This window comes from Panulirus ornatus, chromosome 1 (genome assembly GCF_036320965.1).
Source record: "Panulirus ornatus isolate Po-2019 chromosome 1, ASM3632096v1, whole genome shotgun sequence".
Classification (NCBI taxonomy): Eukaryota; Metazoa; Arthropoda; class Malacostraca; order Decapoda; family Palinuridae; genus Panulirus; species Panulirus ornatus.
In genome coordinates, this window is record NC_092224.1 from 66803833 (window position 1) to 66823509 (window position 19677).

The following is a 19677-nucleotide window of genomic DNA, read 5'->3' on the forward strand; positions in this document are numbered from 1 at the left end:
TCCTGCTGTACCGCTGCATCAGCTGTATCAGTGGTGGACCTCCTGCTGTACCGCTGCATCAGCTGTATCAGTGGTGGACCTCCTGCTGTACCGCTGCATCAGCTGTATCAGTGGTGGACCTCCTTCTGTACTGCTGCATCAGCTGTGTCAGTGGTGGACCTCCTGCTGTACCGCTGCATCAGCTGTGTCAGTACTGGACCTCCTGCTGTACCGCTGCATCAGCTGTGTCAGTGGTGGACCTCCTGCTGTACCGCTGCATCAGCTGTGTCAGCGGTGGACCTCCTGCTGTACCGCTGCATCAGCTGTATCAGTGGTGGACCTCCTTCTGTACCGCTGCATCAGCTGTGTCAGCGGTGGAACTCCTGCTGTACCGCTGCATCAGCTGTGTCAGTATTGGACCTCCTGCTGTACCGCTGCATCAGCTGTGTCAGTATTGGACCTCCTGCTGTACCGCTGCATCAGCTGTGTCAGCGGTGGACCTCCTGCTGTACCGCTGCATCAGCTGTATCAGTGGTGGACCTCATGCTGTACCGCTGCATCAGCTGTGTCAGCGGTGGACCTCCTGCTGTACCGCTGCATCAGCTGTGTCAGTGGTGGACTTCCTGCTGTACCGCTGCATCAGCTGTGTCAGTGGTGGACCTCCTGCTGTACCGCTGCATCAGCTGTGTCAGCGGTGGACCTCCTGCTGTACCGCTGCATCAGCTGTCAGTGGTGGACCTCCTTCTGTACCGCTGCATCAGCTGTGTCAGCGGTGGACCTCCTGCTGTACCGCTGCATCAGCTGTGTCAGTATTGGACCTCCTGATGTACCGCTGCATCAGCTGTGTCAGCGGTGGACCTCCTGCTGTGCCGCTGCATCAGCTGTGTCAGCGGTGGACAACAGATGACCTTTACTACTAGTGTTCATGTTTCAACTGTGGCACACTTGACCTTTACTGACCTCTGTATGTTTGGTGCCTGTCCTCCTCCCAGGTCAGGTGCTTCCCCTTGCTCTATGACCCAGTTACATTACCCTTCCCTCTCACTGCCTCTCCCAAACTCCCTCTCTCTCCCATCTCTCACTCCAAGTGTTCTATGTTTTCTCCTCTTCCACTTACATTTCCCCACACGTTACTCTCCCTCGGCAACCATTACTCCCTCGCTCTCCTCCACCAGCTTGACTCCTCCTGCCCAGCCCTTATGGGTCCCTCCTGCAGCCGCCCCCAGCAGGCTGGTGACCCCGCCGGCTGGAGGGCCGCGCCCCCCGATGGTCAGGACCACAACGAGATCCTCACGTTGCTGGGGACAGCTGGTCTCTCCCAGTAGGACAATGTGTCTTACATTTGTCTTGTTTTGTTATGTTCCATTAAACTATTACTTCAGGCTCCTCTGTATTGCCTGCCTCACCTCTCTCTGCTTCTGTTTCTGAGCTTTATACGATGATGTTTCCTGTTTTTTATGTTTCCTGTTTACTATGAATCCCGTTTTTACTATCATCATGACCGTTATAATACTGTTCTTATCATGTCTCGTTCCTTTGTTCCCAGAATCTAACGGAAATGCTTGTCTCTTTTCCTTCTCTTCCCATTTTCCTTTTTCTTTCGTCCATTTTCCTCCTGTGTTTACATCTACAGGTTCTACCATGGCCATAACTGCTGACGTCATGGATCCATATTTTCCGGGTCAACTGCAAAAGTTTGTGTAAGAGTGGCGTAACCCGCGACCATTACTGTGTAAAGACCAGATTGTGCAGCAGACGTGAACGACTAACGGTACCTTGGGCACTGTTGACCTTCACAAAGTCACGGCCAATACCTCCTGTTGATCCTCCTGTTGTTTGCATGATCGTGTCACTACTGTTACATAATAATATAAAGATATATGTAACATGTGACTGTGTGCACGTGTGTTCTATTTAAGGGAAGACAAGTATAATCTCGTACAACATGAAGGAATGACATTAACTAGTAAGTACGATATTCCTATAATGTAGTTCAGCAGCAGCGTCGTATATCACCCGTTGTAATGGTCACGGAAGATGAGCTACGTAATGTGTTGAAGGTTTCGATGTTGTGTATGTCTGATAGTGGTGATGTTAGTTTTCATATTTCTTCATTTTCTTTATCATTTCTCCACGTTCCAGTACTTCCTCATCCTTCCCGCTGGTGTGTTGTCTGTACTTCGGTAGGTTTGTGTAATATGATATGGTTTTAGAACGACTGTGTATTAAGTAGAGGAAGAGCCTCAGGCGGGAGTGAGAGCTTAATATGAGACTTGGGAGGAGTGGTATGTTGGTCAGACGTGTTGCCGCGCCTCCTGAGGTAGACTCATTCATAACTGAGTCTGTACCTCAGAGATGTGTTCATCTTTATACCATTAACAGTTTGAGTCGTCGTCTTAGATGCTCTTTTGAATCGTAGTTCAAAAAGTATTCTGATTTTCAGTCCAGTTCATGATTTGGTTTAGTTAAGAGCTGTATGATCTTGTGATATTGTAGTGCTGTATGATCTTGTGATATTGTAGTACTGTATGATCTTGCGATATTGTAGTGCTGTATGATCGTGTGATATTGTAGTGCTGTATGATCTTGTGATATTGTAGTACTGTATGATCTTGTGATATTGTAGTGCTGTATGATCTTGTGATATTGTAGTACTGTATGATCTTGTGATATTGTAGTGCTGTATGATCTTGTGATATTGTAGTACTGTATGATCTTGTGATATTGTAGTGCTGTATGATCTTGTGATATTGTAGTGCTGTCTGATCATGTCATATTGTGGTTCACAGTTGGTGTTACGTAACATAGTAGAGGTCGGTGTGAGGATGTGGCAGGAGAGGTGTTTATCCTGACCAAGTCCTCCGCCGCTGCTGCTGCTTGTACCGCCTCACCAGAGGACGTGACTGGCCAAAAGAAAGTGGCACTTATGACGCTCCAGACAACACCTTCCACTGTTAACACGCTCGTGGCTTTCCCTGTATATATCACAAGCAGGTGTACACGCGCGCACGTACACAAGCAGACACAGACACCGACACACAAGCACATACACCCTCAGATACACAAGCACACATACACTCAGACACACATCCACAGAGGCCACAATATATGTGTCTCCTCAGACAGGATCAGTAGACGACTGTGGATACCCTGGGGAGCTGTGTCCTCCCTCGTAAACTAAGCCATCACAATAACCCTCACACCTGCACCTCTGGATCATTGTAAACTCTCTGACGTCAGTCACACCTGCACCTCTGGATCATTGTAAACTCTCTGACGTCAGAGACAACTGGTGCCATACATTCCAAGGTGTTAACATGTCATCCATAATGATGGTTTTACCCCAGATACTTGAGAAGTTCCCCAACTTTGTCAGCTGCACAGAGTTCCCTCATAACGTAACTTGATACATAATTCAGTCATAATGACCCAGTTCCTGACTGTGTCCTCATCAGCGCCACTGGTCACAGGATGGGCTGGGCTGCACAGTCTGTTCACAGCTTTTGTGGTAAGAATAATATAAATAAAACAACGCAGGGAGGATGGTGCAGCAGGAGGAGGAGGCAGGGTGAGCAACGTGGTAATATTTCACATCTTTATCCCGGGTGTCAGAGAGGAGAACCATATGGTACCGCCGCCAGGCTGGTAGCATGCCGCTGCAACACCAAGACTTGACGTGCTGTGCGGCTGCAGTATACCAAGACTTGACGTGCTGTACGGCTGTAACACCAAGACTTGACGTGCTGTGCGGCTGCAGTACCAAGACTTGACGTGCTGTGCGGCTGCAGTACCAAGACTTGACGTGCTGTACGGCTGCAACACCAAGACTTGACGTGCTGTGCGGCTGCAGTACCAAGACTTGACGTGCTGTGCGGCTGCAGTACCAAGACTTGACGTGCTGTACGGCTGCAACACCAAGACTTGACGTGCTGTGCGACAACAGCCCCAAGACTTGACGTGCTGTACGGCTGCAACACCAATGCTTGACGTGCTGTGCGGCTGCAGTACCAAGACTTGACGTGCTGTGCGGCTGCAACACCAAGACTTGACGTGCTGTGCGGATGCAACACCAAGACTTGACCTGCTGTATGGCTGCAGTACCAAGACTTGTGCTTTGTTTCTCTCTGATATCATTTGCTAATATGTGCACTTGTCTTCAGTAGGTACTTAGAGCAGTATGTCGAGTGTGCTTGTTCAATGCGGTTCTAAGTGATGTGTACAGGTGCGGTTCGACATTTGATTTGGTGTGTTAGATCTTTTGTCTGTCATCACTTTTTCGTGAATACACACACACACACACACACACAGCCTGGCCCTCCTAACTAACAGCGATGAAAGCATGCAGAATTATCCACCTACCAAGAGGCCCTCACCACCTTGCTGAACCCTTCTGTTTTCTCTAACCAAGACCGGCAGCTCACACGGCTGTTTGGTAATAAACTGTTGACACATCCCCGTCAACGAGACTTCCCCTCTCCAAGCCCCACCCTAACGGACCGGCGTTCGTCACCACAATCTACTTGTACCAATCGGAGTTCGTACAGACAGATATAAGAACAATCCCATACCTACCATTGTGAACATCATGAGCAAGTGCATAGCTATGCAGGTCAAAAGCTTAAATTCCTTGGATAGGTTATGTGGTACATCAGCTACCACCAAATATTCAACTACGTGTGTGATGTATAAACCGTAGTTTTAATTTGTAAACATTCCCATCTACCTGCCACCCTGACCATGGAGATGTGCCTCACTCATGTGCTTATCCAGAGCATGGAAATCTCCAGCCCACCTTGATCTTAAGCTCTTGTATGATTAGTTAACTAGTTACTATCATGGCCTCCCAGGTCTGTGATATTTGTAATACCTCTACTGCGTATCTATCTGGGGTCGAGATTGTGTAGATGCAGAGCAAAGGACTAGAGGTGAAAAACAGATCCATAATATTAGAAGAGTGGTCACTAAGGTCAGGAATATAGATGGGGTGGGTGATAGTTTGCTCTAGATCCACCATCCGTATGGGAGGAAGTCAACCATTCCCTATGGTGAGCGATGATATCCCCGAGGTAGAGGATCTCTGTTTTCGAGTGAGAGGATGTCACGGCTTCATGGAAGGAGATTAGATAGCCGAAGAAAGATATAAAATTTGTAGAATTAGGAGAGCAGTATGTGAACCAAACGAAAACAGTGGACGTTGCGAGACAGACTGCGAGCCAGATAACAACAAAGTTTGGGAAGTCAAGGTCCTTGAGGCGTACCACAAGTGTGATGATGTTGGAATAAGCACAGACACCACTCCTGACCCGGACTCGTGAGTGTAGATTATACTTGTATATGAGAAAGGGGCCTGGAAGAACATCATTAGCCAACTGAGTCTCAAAGAGAAGTAAGATATTTGGAAAGGTACTAGCGGCAAGTTACCAAGATTATTCCAGACCGAGAAGTAAATCCTGTGAGATCCGATTAGACAGGTTGAACTAATATGGCTAAAGCCTTCTCGGAAACTATAGACAAGAAATCGATGAACAGGACTTCCGTTGCCTCCTCAGCAAACCTCACCTCTCCTTTCATCAAACCTTTTGGTGATATGCTCTCCTTCCTTTACCAGCACCAATCGAAAATGACTACGCAAAGCATTTACGAAGTTTTAAGAGGTCCTAAATCTCTCTCCAGGCAGCTCCGGTGGGAGAAGCAACACTCCCAGTCAAGCTGAGGGCCGCTGGTACCCACACTGCCTCCTCGTCGCCCTACTGACTTCACCTTTGCTTCATCCATCGAGCTCATGGCGGCACTGCGCTCAGATCGTCATTACGTCATTGCTGGGAGACAGAATCCCTGATGTTATTTACCGTGTTTACCTGTTGGGACACTCGCGCAGCTCCCTCTTCCGAACCTCAAGAAAACTTACTGGGTTAGACCAGTTGTAGAAAGGTCGTCTCTGCTGTGCTCAGACGAACCTCATCCCTCTTAGAACGTGTCTGTCTCGTTGCAGCTGGCACCTCTCACCCCGGGGATATCCTGCCGACAGTTCCAAACTTTCCTCAGCCTCCGGCTTAACCCACAGGTGAGCCTTACTGATATAACTCCTCGCCTGGCTGCACCTGTCCACAGAGCTTAAGAGAGTATCTGCGGCAGCGAGATGGCTTACCAGCACGGACCTGAAGCTGCAGTGGTTCTGGTGGGTGACTCGCTACACAAACAGTCAAGTCACTGACGTAATCAGGAGAACTTTTGCCACGGATAAATACCCAGGAGGAAAGGAACCTAATTTCCTCCATGAGATATCTGTAAAGCACCTTTGTGACGTCACCAATCATCCATGGATGCGTGACGAAACAGTTGGTCTGGGGCCACGCATACACGTCTCAACCAACGCTTTGGCCTATCATTTCAAGAATTCTGCCAGAAGAGCCTGAGGTATACGCCTCCAGAGTCATCACTGCATTTGCGCCCTAGTTGACTCAGGGAATGGCTTCATAAAGAAAAGATGCCATTAAACTCCTCAATATGCTAAATATCAAGCTCATTCATTCCTCATTAACCCAGGGCGCCTGTCTGGAAGGGTCCTGGTGTTACCCAGGACCCCTTTTCCAGGGGATCCTGCACTCCCTTTTCCAGGGGATCCTGCAGCCCAAAGCTGTGCTACTCTCACTAGAGGTGACAGAGTGGATCATATCACGGTGAGAAGTTCTGTGACGAAACTATCCTCTGTTTCGTCCCCAAATCCATGAGGATTTCTCGACCATTCATGAAGTTATCTTCTCATATCTTGCCTCTCACCTTATCTTCATACGTTCCCTCACGTACACTTCACGTTGGTGTCGGAGGCTAGCTCCACCCGTACATCTGTGACCGAGATTCCTACCAGGCTATTCAATGCTGCAGGATCTTGCTGAAGTTATAAGGTACCTGGTCTATTACACTGATGTATTTCCCTCATGAGATCCGGCATCTAAAAAGGTAGACTAAACTTTGACTTAAGTTCAGTCTCGCGGATATATGTAATCACCTATTTATACTCTAATGGGAGAGTCTTACACTCGTAGGGCCCCATTTCTTGAACATTCTGTGCGATCACAGAAACCCCTTAATTCTAAGTATGCTGTTTGCATTACCCATGTCCTCAGTCATTCTTTTCCACTACTCTCTCACCATAAAAGTATTTCTTGACATCTTATTTGACAAATGTCTTGCTAAATTTCATGCTCTGTGTGTGTATGTGTGTGTGTGTGTGTGTGTGTGTGTGTGTACTGGACACCTGGTCAGTCCCCGTAATGGAGCCATCAAGTCAGCGTCCCTTTAAATGACGTCTTGGAAATAATGTGATTTGGTCGGCAAGTCTGGGACATCGGTGGACCGAGCGAGATATTTACTTTTTCTTGTTTCCTTCAGTAGAAATCACATACCAGTGTACACGCTGAGGAGCTCCCCAGCAGAATACTTCTGCGAGTATTTGTCGTTCTGCTGCAGAAGAGAAAAATCATATCCCACTTTCTGGTAGGCATATTAAGCCTGCCAGAGAGGGAGTCATATCCCAGGAACTCAACACCTCTGAGGATATTGGAGACGAGTTACAAGCTGTCTGTTGGCTGATCCCGTCCGTCGCATCGGCGGAACTTACCGTAACAGAGGAAGTGTGAGTAGATGGGTGAGCTGTGAGCCCGTCTTACAGTCCCCAAGACTAGACCTTGGCTGGTGGGTTGGCAGTGTCCACTATATCCCGACACACTGTGAGAAAGCGGGTGTGGCCGGGGGTAAGGCAGGCGTCCCAACCCAGCGCCAGGGGAAGTACTGCAGTAACGCGATGAGCTTAACCTGCTCGGCCATAACGTGTCCTGGCGCCCCAGTGAACACTGGCTACACAGAGCGCGTTGATCACCTTCTGCTGAATACATTCTCTCACACAATTTTTCAACGTAAATATCCTCATCTGTGTTACCTTAAAATTGAAATGTTTTACGATCGTTTGTACGGTACACGAAGAGAGTTTTACGCTCATGGGGCCCCACCTCTCTAACATTTACCACATTTCCTCAGTCGCTTCTTTACATTTTTTTAAACAAGTTTCTTGCTTAATTTCATGTTGTAATTTTTTGAAGAACTCTTCACTGTCTACGTCGTCATTCTGGTTTGAAAACTTAACGGATGTGATCAGGTTACCTCTCACTCCTCTCTCTTCCACGGTGAGCAAATCAATGGTTTCTAGCGTTTCCCTGTTACTCATCTCTCTTTATTCTGGTATATCATCTTTGTTGCTCATCTCTGGACCTTCTTTACTGTCTCTTTGTGCATCTTTAAGTGCGACGACTAAACTTAAGAAACATATTCTAGCTTTGGTCTTATGTAGGATATGAACAGCTTATGAATATATCCCTATCCATGTACACCTGAAACCTGCTATGGTATCTGCCAGCAAACAATTTGTCTCATCTACTATGTTCCTAATGTGGCACTCTGGAGACAATAGGTTAGGTACGATGCCACCTCTCAAGTCTCTCTCACTCCACTATGCACATCTCTCCTACAGGTATCCCTCCCAGTCTGTGTTGTCTGGACGGGACATTTACTTCTCTTTCCTGAAACATGAAGTTACTCCTTATCAGGAGAGCCAGTCCCCTCATCCTCCTCTCCCTTCGCCTTTCCTCCTTACTATCATCTACCCTTCTGGAGAGGAAAGATACGATCATCTCTTTAATAAGCTTTAATCAACATCGACAACATCAGGTGCGGTTTTCTCTCAATTCATCCTTAAACTCCAGCTCTTAAACAAGTATTCATGACCTGTGTGTGTGTGTGTGTGTGTGTGTGTGTGTGTGTTAGTAATGACTTACGCATGGAGGGAGGGGCCTTTGTGCTTCAGTGCTCTCATGACCCAACCTCACATTTCCATAACAAAGACTTCTAATCTTTCTTGTGCCGTCTGTAGTCCTTTTCCAGTCGCTTAGCAAGTTCGACGTGCCCACTGCCTTGCTCCCTTACGTCCTTCCGTACACTTTCTCCAGTGTGTTCTCCTGTTCTAAAGGTCCTCACCGATATCAAAGAACTAGTCTTTGTGACCATCATCGTGGTTCCCTTAGTCTATTATTCCTCTAATGTCGGCAGATCGAGGGCTTCCCTCCTCTCTTCATCACTCATTACACTCAATTCTGTCACCATCCTCAGTGCGTTCCGCTGGACCGTGTCTTTACCCTGCAGTTCCGTGCATTTATGTGTACGTGTCTGGACACAGTTTCCATCTGTACAAATGATACCAGTCACCTGTGTTCTTCCCAATGAGGGCATCATATTTCATATAAAATCTGATAATGATAATTGATGCATTTGTCAGTGAAACATCACAATAGTGGTGTTAGTCTCTCTCTCTCTCTCTCTCTCTCTCTCTCTCTCTCTCTCTCTCTCTCTCTCTCTCTCTCTCTCTCTCTTCTTTCTTTACTCTCTGAGCATAGGTCGCGGGGTTAAACCGCACAATTTTCTAAGACAAAGACATATGACTGAATATTACGGGTAGTATTCCAACGTAATTATCTCCCCATTACATATGTGCGTGTGGATAAGGCTGGAAAAAGACAAGTCAGATAACTAGAGCACTTTATTCCTACGTATTGGTTCAGTGAACCATCTTCCACCTGGCTAAAACGTAGGATTAAAGTGTTCTAGTTGTCTCAGACGTCCTCTTGCATTCCATCCACTCATCTCTCATGGATTCTGACCGTATGTGTACATCGTTCATTTTTTTATATTTGCCTCACACGTTATACAGATGTTCTGATCCTTTAGACTGTGTGAGGGGAGTGTGGAAATGTTGAACACGAGAAACGGTATACATAATACAGACGATCTAATATTCATTACAGGATACAGACGATCTAATGTTCATTACAGGATACAGACGATCTAATGTTCATTACAGGATACAGACGATCTAATGTTCATTACAGGATACAGACGATCTAATGTTCATTACAGGATACAGATGATCTAATGTTCATTACAGGATACAGATGATCTAATGTTCATTACAGGATACAGATGATCTAATGTTCATTACAGGATACAGATGATCTAATGTTCATTACAGGATACAGATGATCTAATGTTCATTATTAACCACTTGCCTAAGACGGCACAGTTCTTGGTTATGACCTTCGACCTGAGTTTGAAAAGGCAAGTCAAAGGGCCACGCCATCATGACCACCGGGCGAGTCGTCCAGTTCAAGGGTCGCATCGTCGTGTTCAAGGATCGCACCGTCGTGTTCAAGGATCGCACCGTCGTGCTCAAGGATCGCACCGTCGTGTTCAAGGATCGCACCGTCGTGCTCAAGGATCGCACCGTCGTGTTCAAGGATCGCACCGTCGTGTTCAAGGATCGCACCGTCGTGTTCAAGGGTCGCACCGTCGTGTTCAAGGATCGCACCGTCGTGTTCAAAGATCGCACCGTCGTGTTCAAGGGTCGCACCGTCGTGTTCAAGGATCGCACCGTCGTGTTCAAGGGTCGCACCGTCGTGTTCAAGGATCGCACCGTCGTGTTCAAGATCGCACCGTCGTGTTCAAGGGTCGCACCGTCGTGTTCAAGGATCGCACCGTCGTGTTCAGGGTCGCACCGTCGTGTTCAAGGGTCGCACCGTCGTGTTCAAGGGTCGCACCGTCGTGTTCAAGGATCGCACCGTCGTGTTCAAGGGTCGCACCGTCGTGTTCAAGGATCGCACCGTCGTGTTCAAGGGTCGCACCGTCGTGTTCAAGGGTCGCACCGTCGTGTTCAAGGGAGCGATACTGTGAGATCCAGCAGGATCTTGATGCCGTACAGAGGGGACAGAGACCGAGTGAGGCCGCAGACTAATTGGCCAACAAACCCAGGGCCAGCGAGGGAAGGGAGCGATACTGTGAGATCCAGCAGGATCTTGATGCCGTACAGAGGGGACAGAGACCGAGTGAGGCCGCAGACTAATTGGCCAACAAACCCAGGGCCAGCGAGGGAGTGAGGAAGGCAGATATAGCAGTATAGAGCTCCTTATGAAAGATGAGTCGCCGGGAGGCTTCAAAGGGTCTCTCTCTCTCTCTCTCTCTCTCTCTCTCTCTCTCTCTCTCTCTCTCTCTCTCTCTCTCTCTCTCTCTCTCCCCCTGGCTACTGATTAGCGGTGAGTGTAGACCAGCCCATCTTCTGTAAGGAGCTCTCTCTCTCTCTCTCTCTCTCTCTCTCTCTCTCTCTCTCTCTCTCTCTCTATATATATATATATATATATATATATATATATATATATATATATATATATATATATATATATATATATATATATCATGATACTAAAGACGTTTTACTTTCACTATTATTTAAGACTATATCCATACAGTGCTATAAAGAATCGGAGCCTGCAATCTCCATGGATACTTAACGAAGTTACCCATTGATGTCAAGCGAATTAGAGAAAACGTAGCTGCTACAGTTGGATGAGCAGAGACAAGACTTATAGTTAAACGAGTTACCTTACCCAATCTGTGTCGGAGGGACACATGACAGTAGTGAGGGAAAGAGAAGCCAGGGGAGGAGAGGTTTGCTGTTCTTGATGAAGGAAAGCCTTAAATTTCAAGAAATTCTGGAAGGACTGTTCGTTCCAACATTACTCAGTGGGAGAGTAACGGTGGAAAAGATTTGCATAGAGGTGTTGATAATCTATTATCCTCAAAAATGAAAATTAAAAAACATCATAACCAGAAGCATAAAAGGATGACAGTAAAGAGCAATTAAGAAGTCACATCAAGCTGTAAAAATTCATTTCTAAAAGATGGTAAAGATGGGGAATATCACTTACATCGACACAGACTGGCAAAATCTAAATTCTAGTCGTCTTGGATTCTCAATACATACATGCAATAACTGAATGATCACGTACAAAACGCAAGTAGCAATTTCGAAACTCTTTACACTTAAAAATACTACCACAGCACAAACTCTCTCATGAAGACATGAAACTACAAAATATACAGTCACCTACCTAGAGAATAAGCCATCTTGACTAGGCTGCACAGATGTGACGTTGATCTGAAACATAGAAAGACATTTTTACTTTACAATCAGTTCAATTCTAGATTCATGCTCGCCACCGTCACCTAATAACTAAAAAATCTGGCGGCCCCGAGTTGCAGCACCTGCCACAACCACACTGAGCCTATATGAGCTGGCACAGACCGGGTCAGTAACAGTTCATAACGACTGTTGTGAACGTCATCGACGATCACTAGATTACATACATCTCTACACGTAATATATATATATATATATATATATATATATATATATATATATATATATATATATATATATATATATATATAATTCTTGTTAATGTAGAGGGCTCGTCACGGACAAAATTCCGTATCAAGGCCGGGCCTTTATTGAAATATAGAGAGGATTATTAAAGGGAAACAAAAGAGACAAGCGAAAGTATATTTATGAATTGTGGAGTGAGAACCCGTGTTTCAAAATGGTCCATATCATATTTACTGTGAAAGACAGGAGAAGGTAGAGAGTTTCAAAGCTTCGAGGTAAGCACACCTAACTCCTTTGATAAAAGCTTTTCACTGCTTCCACACAATATATTCTTAAGACCTTCGACAGAGCATCTCTATCAACCCTATCATAAGCCTTCCCGGATCCATAAATGCCACATACAAATCAATCTGTTTTTCTAAGTATTTCTCACACAAAATCTTTAAAACAAACACCTGATCCACACATCCTCTACCACTTCTGAAACCACATTGTTCCTACCCAGTCTGATGCTCTGTACAAACATGCCATCTACCTCTCAATCATAACTATCCCATACTTCTTACCAGGTATACTCAACAAACTTATGCCTATGTAGTCTGAACATTCACCTTTATCCCCTTTGCCTTTATACAATTGCACTACACATGCATTTCGCCATTCCTCAGGCACCTCACCATGATCCATACATACACTGAAAATCCTTGCCAACCATTCAACAACACAGTCGCCAACTTTCTTACTAACTTCAACTGCAATACCATCCATTCCAACTGCCTGCCATTTTTCATTTTACGCAGGGCTATCACCACCTCTTCTCTCTTCATACCACACTCCCTGACTCACTAACCTCGCTTACCACCCCGAACAAAACACCTCACATCTGCCACTCTATCATCAAACACATTTAGCAGTCCTTCAAGATATTCACTCCATCTCCTCATTACTTCATTACTACCTATTATCAATTTCCCTTCTGCCCCCTTTACCGATGTTCCCATCTATTCTCTTGTCTTTAGCACATCATTTCCCTCCTTCCAAACATATAATTCTCCTTAAAGTTTACTGATACTCGTTATCCTCAACACTCATTTGCCCTGTTTCAACCCTTACACTCCTGCTCCTTTATCTTATACGTTTCCCAATCATTTGTACTCCTTCCTTGTAAGTATCGTCCAAACGCCTCTCTTTTCTCTTTCACTAGCAACTTTACTCCTTCAACCCACCACTCACTACCCTTCCTAATCTGCCCACCTATCTTTCGCATCACACACGCATCTCTTGCAAATGCCAGCACTGCTTCCCTAAATACTTCCTATTCTTTACCCACTCCTTTCGCTTCATTTACTTTCATTTTTCATCCTACGCTCAATCTCTCCTGGTAATTCTTCACAAGACTTTTTTCTAAGCTCACCTGCTCACCATTCTCTCCTCCCTAACTTTGTTCCCTCTTTTTCGAAAGCCTCCACAATCCTTTACCCTAGCCTCCACAAGATGGTGATCAGACATCCCACCAGCTGCCCCTCTCAGCACACTTACATCCAAAAGTCTCTCACGCTTATCAACCAATATGTAATCCAATAATGCCCACTGACCATCTCTCCTGCGCTTAAACAAATTCATTGTATATCTTTGTTTTTAAAACAGGTCATCCCAATTACCAGTCTTTTTCAGCACACAGGTCCACAAAACACAAAGCACTGAACACCCCATGCGCCCTAATTATACCCTCAGCTGCCACATCACTTAGCATTTAAATCACTCATCACTAATACCCGGTCTCGTGCATCAAAACTGCTGACATACTCACTCAACTGCTCCCAAAACACTTGCCTCTCATGATCTTTCTTCTCATAGCCAGGTGCATAAGTACCAACAACCACCCATCTCTCGCCGTCCAGTTTCAGTTTTACCCGCATCAATCTAGAATTCACTTCCTCACACTCAATCAAACAGCAAAACTCATGTTTCGGGAGTAATGCCACTCCTTCCTTAGCTCCTGTCCTCTCACCAACCCCTGAGTGTACTTCTGTGACATTACAAACTATTCTTCCTCTCTACCCTTGGTCATTGTCTCACTCAACCAGAACACCAAAGTTTCTTTATTCAAACATACTACCTATCTCTCCTCTCTTCTCATCTTGGTTACATCTACACACATTTAAACACCCGAGCCTGAGCCTTCGAGGAAGATAAGCACTGTCCGCCTGGCTCCTCTTTTCCCTCTTTTCGAAACAAATGATAGAAGGGGAGGGTTTCTAGCCACACGATCCCGCCCCCTTTAGTCCCCTTCTACGACATGCAGGTAATACGAAGGGGGAAGTGTTTCTCCCCTACCTTAGGGATAATATATATATATATATATATATATATATATATATATATATATATATATATATATATATATATATATGGAAAATCAAAGAAAAAAAAAAAAGAGGGGAGGATTTCCAGCCCCCCCGCTCCCTCCCCTTTTAGTCGCCTTCTACGACACGCAGGGAATACGTGGGAAGTATTCTTTCTCCCCTATCCCCAGGGATAATATATATATATATATATATATATATATATATATATATATATATATATATATATATATATATATATATACATTTTTTTTTTATTTTGCTTTGTCGCTGTCTCCCGCGTTTGCGAGGTAGCGCAAGGAAACAGACGAAAGAAATGGTCCAACCCACCCCCATACACAATGTGTATACATACACGTCCACACACGCAATACATCTCAATGTACACATATATATACATACACAGACACATACATATATACCCATGCACACAATTCACACTGCCTTTATTCATTCCCATCGCCACCTCGCCACACATGGAATACCATCCCCCTCCCCCCTCATGTGTGCGAGGTAGCACTAGGAAGAGACAACAAAGGCCCCATTCGTTCACACTCAGTCTCTAGCTGTCATGCAATAATGCCCGAAACCACAGCTCCCTTTCCACATCCAGGCCCCACACAACTTCCCATGGTTTACCCCAGACGCTTCACATGCCCTGATTCAATCCACTGACAGCACGTCAACCCCGGTATACCACATCGATCCAATTCATTCTATTCCTTGCCCGCCTTTCACCCTCCTGCATGTTCAGGCCAAGATCACACAAAATCTTTTTCACCCCATCTTTCCACCTCCAATTTGGTCTCCCACTATATATATATATATATATATATATATATATATATATATATATATATATATATATACACACACACACACACACACACACACACACACACACACACACTTTGTCGTTGTCTCCCGCGTTAGCGAGGTAGCGCAAGGAAACAGACGAAAGAATGGCCCAACCCACCAACATACACATGTATATTGGAAAGGATCACAATTTTGCGCGTGATCAAGTATATTCTTAAGAGTCCACATATGCATACCTATAAATTTCAACGTATACGTACATATACATACACAGACATATACATATATACACATGCACATATTCATACTAGCTGCCTTCATCCATTCCCCCCGCCACACATGAAATGACACCCCCTCCCCCCTTGTGCGCGCGAGGTAGCGCTAGGAAAGGACAACAAAGGCCACATTCGTCCACACTCAGACTCTAGCTGAGGTGGCAAGAAGAGACAGGAGCAGAAGAAGAATGGCCACATTCGCTCATCCATTCTCTAGCTGTCAACAACTGTGCTAACAGCAGCCCCCCCCCCCCCCCCCACCTCCCTATTTTTTTGTAGCCCTAGTTTTTATGTAGGCCATCTTAATCTGTTTATCTTTATCCACTCTATGCAGTTACGGTGTGTCATTTTTCTCCCTATTTTTGTAGCCCTAGTTTTTATGTAGGCCCTTTTAATCTGTTTATCCACTGGATGCAGTTACGGTGTGTCATTTTTCTTCTATCACTTATTTTCAGAGCACGAGAACGAGTAATTCTTAAGATTAAGAACTGGGCAACTTTTTTTGGCAAACAGATTTTTCTGTTTGCTCTATGTTTTTCCTAAACATCTCTTATTACTAACTACCTGTTCCAACATACGGGAACCAGTTACCCGCGGGGCCCCGTCCTTTAACCTTTCCCTTCTAACCAACAATCTTTTCCAGCTCGACCTGCAGTCACTGTTCCCTGTATTGGTTCAAGTTCGTGAATTTTATAATTCCGTATGAGGGTTTGTGCGAACGTGTACGCTTTTGTATATACGTATGTGCATTTATTTTTTACGTAGTTCGTGAATGGAACTGCTATTCCCTAAGTTTCAAAACAGTCGGACATCTTTTCAGAGAACAGTCTCAGCTACACCCCTTCCTCCCTGCTTATACTACAGAAGAACAGTTTCAGCTACACCTCTTTCTCTCTGATTATGTTACAGAACAATGGCAGCTACACCCCTTCCCCTGATTATGTTACTGAACAGTCTCAGCTACACCTCTTCTCCCTGATTATGCTACAGAACAGTTTCAGAAACACCCCTTTCTCCCTGATTATGTTACAGAAGTCTCGGCTAAACCTCTTCCCCCTGATTATGCTACATAAGTTTCAACTAAATCTCTTCCCCACTGATTATGTTACCGATCAGTTTCTCTTACACCTCGCCTCCTAATCATGTGACAGAACGGCCTCAAGTACACCCCTTTCCACTTGATAAAGCTTAACGCGTTCCATGACACACCCAACCCCCAGGTGAAACATAACTGAACCGCCCTTTATCAAATAATGACTCTTGGTTAGTTATTACTCTTCAGACGATGAGCAAATGAAACTTTACCATTCATAAAAGTATTACTGTACAGTAATAATGGCAACATACCTGAAAGATTATAAAACATACATATGAAATGTCGAGTGATATTTCCGTGTCATATCAATATGAAAACGACCTTTCCATCGTGTCACACAGACCATTTACGTCAGTCCCTTAATGCCGTAATTCCACTGTTGTTCATGGCAAAGAACGTTCACTGAGTACACACGGTTAGCACCTCACTAGCACACTGGCCGCCAGCACCAGGTAGCAGGATGGGCGAGTCCCCCTTAACGGATGTTTTCATCCCTCAACAGCTGATCTTTTCGCTAGCGGTTGCTAGCTATAAGATTCTGTCCTTAAGTATTTCAATCTTCACATATTATGCATTCAACTTTTATCTCTTTCAAGTAAAATACCGAAAAATGATACAAGGGAATCAAATATATGACACAGCAAGAGTTGGCTCAGTGTAAGCGTTTAATATCCTAAGAAATACATCGTGTCTACAGCGGCTCCAGGTGTGTGACCTTGAGAGAGTTTGAAACTTCCCGCCATCTCAAGTTCCCTGACACCAGTTGTGATTAGGAAACGTTTGCTATTTATCAGGCAAGGTCACCTTACGTTTTCTAACTAATGATTATACCCACATGGACTTCAGTTAAAGGGTAAGGCAAATGATGGGGGATGGAAATATTGTAACATTCATCTCGCTAACAAACATGTGCTCTTTTGACATGAAGATATTGCTCCTAAGGAAGCCCCATTTCGCTAGTCATCCATTCTGTTATCATATTCACTTAATAATTCATCAAAGATTTTATTGAAAGAATTTACAAGACTGTGAGCAGTCAACTAAAGAAATCTAAAGTTAATGGAATATGAAGCTATTCACGAGATAATCTAATGATCTCAAGGATTTATGACATGAACCTTGCAGGGAATGACGTGTATAAACTGATGAAACACACACACACACACACACACACACACATATATATATATATATATATATATATATATATATATATATATATATATATATATATATATATATACTCTTGCTCGCCTTCATCCATTCTCAATGTCACCCCGCCCCACGGAGAACAGCACAAATGCATGAAGGAAAAGAAAAAAGACACATTTATTCACCTCACCCGATCGCCGCCCCCCCCCCCCCCACCTGCGTCAATGAGGTAGGGCCAGGAAATTGACGAAGAAAGGCCACAACAGCTCATACTCAGTCTCTAGCTGCCATGTGTAATGCACCGAAATCACAGCTCCATATCCACATCCAGGCCACACACACCTTTCCATGGTTTACCCGAGACGTTTCACATGCCCTGGTTCAGTCCATTGCTAGCACGTCGACTCCAGTATACTACTTCGTTCTAATTCACTCTATTCCATGCACGCCTCACCCTTTGGCAAGTTCAGGCCCAAATCGCTCAAAATCTTTTTCACTTCATCCTTCCATCTTCAGTTTTGTCCTCCGCTTCTCCTTGTTCCCTCCACTTCTCACACATATGTCCTCTTTATCAACCTTTCCTCATTCATTCTCTCCATATGTCCAAAGTTCAAGCCACTGCAACACACCCTCTTCTGCTCCCTCAGCCAAACTCTTTTTATTACCACACATCTCCTTACCTTTTCATTACTTACTCGATCAAACAACCTCACACCACATATTGTCTTCAAACATTTCATTTCCAACACACCCATCCTCTTCCGCACAGTCATATTTATATCCCATGCCTCGCATCCATATGATAATGTTACGACTATCATACTTCCAAACTTACCCAGTTCTGCCCTCCCAGATAACGACCTCTCTTTCCGCATATTCTTCGGTGCTTTCAGAGCCTTCGTTACCTCACCCACCCTATGACTCACTTCCGCTTCCACGCTTCCATTCGCTGCCATGTCCACTCCAAGGTATCTAAAAAACATTTCACTTCCTCCATCTTTTTTCCACAGACACTCACACTTCAGCTAACCTATCCCTGAACTAATTTAATCACCTTGCTCTTATTCACATTTATTCTCCACTTCCTCTTTTCAAACACTCTTCCAAACTGTCATAACCTTATGCAGTTTCACACTCGACTTTGCCACCAGTGTTGTCTCATCAACTAACTCACTTTTCAGGCAGTCTCATCCATTACAGACAGCATATTCGCCCCTCTTTCCAGTACCCTTGAATTTACCTCCCTTCCTACCCCATCCACAAATAAATCAAACAATCATGTAGACATCACACACCCCTGCCGCAGACCAACCCCCACTTGGAACCACTCACTCTCCTCTCTCGTGTTCACACCATACACCCTTGATAAAAAAAAGAAAAAACTTTTCGCTGCTTCTAGCAGCTTTCCTCCTACGCCGTGTATTTTTTTGAAAACCCTCAATGCATCTCTATCAACTTGATAACATGCTTTTTCCAGACCTATAATTGCCACATACAAGTCCATCAGTTTCTCTAAGTATTTCTCAAACATTCTTCGATGCAAACAACTGATCCACACATTCTTAACCACCTCTGAAACCACACTGATCCTCTAACGCTCTGTACATGCCTTCACTCGCTCAGTTACTACCTTCCCATACAACTTAACACGTTCACTGACAAACTTATACCTTTGTAGTTTGAACACTCACCTTTGTCTTCCTCATCTTTATTCATTGGCACTAA

General features: G+C 44.8%; 1 protein-coding gene across 1 annotated transcript in view; it reads right to left on the reverse strand.

Annotated features, from left to right (window-relative positions):
* LOC139749440 (uncharacterized) overlaps nucleotides 1-17173 on the reverse strand; it is a 360449-nt gene extending 343276 nt beyond the window's left edge. The window contains exons 1-2 of the mRNA XM_071663349.1: nucleotides 17052-17173; nucleotides 11970-12016 (exon numbers count right to left, since the gene is read on the reverse strand). Of these exons, the coding sequence (XP_071519450.1) occupies nucleotides 11970-11985 (16 nt within the window). The 5' untranslated portion in view covers nucleotides 11986-12016; nucleotides 17052-17173. The remainder of the gene's footprint in view (nucleotides 1-11969; nucleotides 12017-17051) is intronic.
* Nucleotides 17174-19677: the final 2504 nt, after the last annotated feature.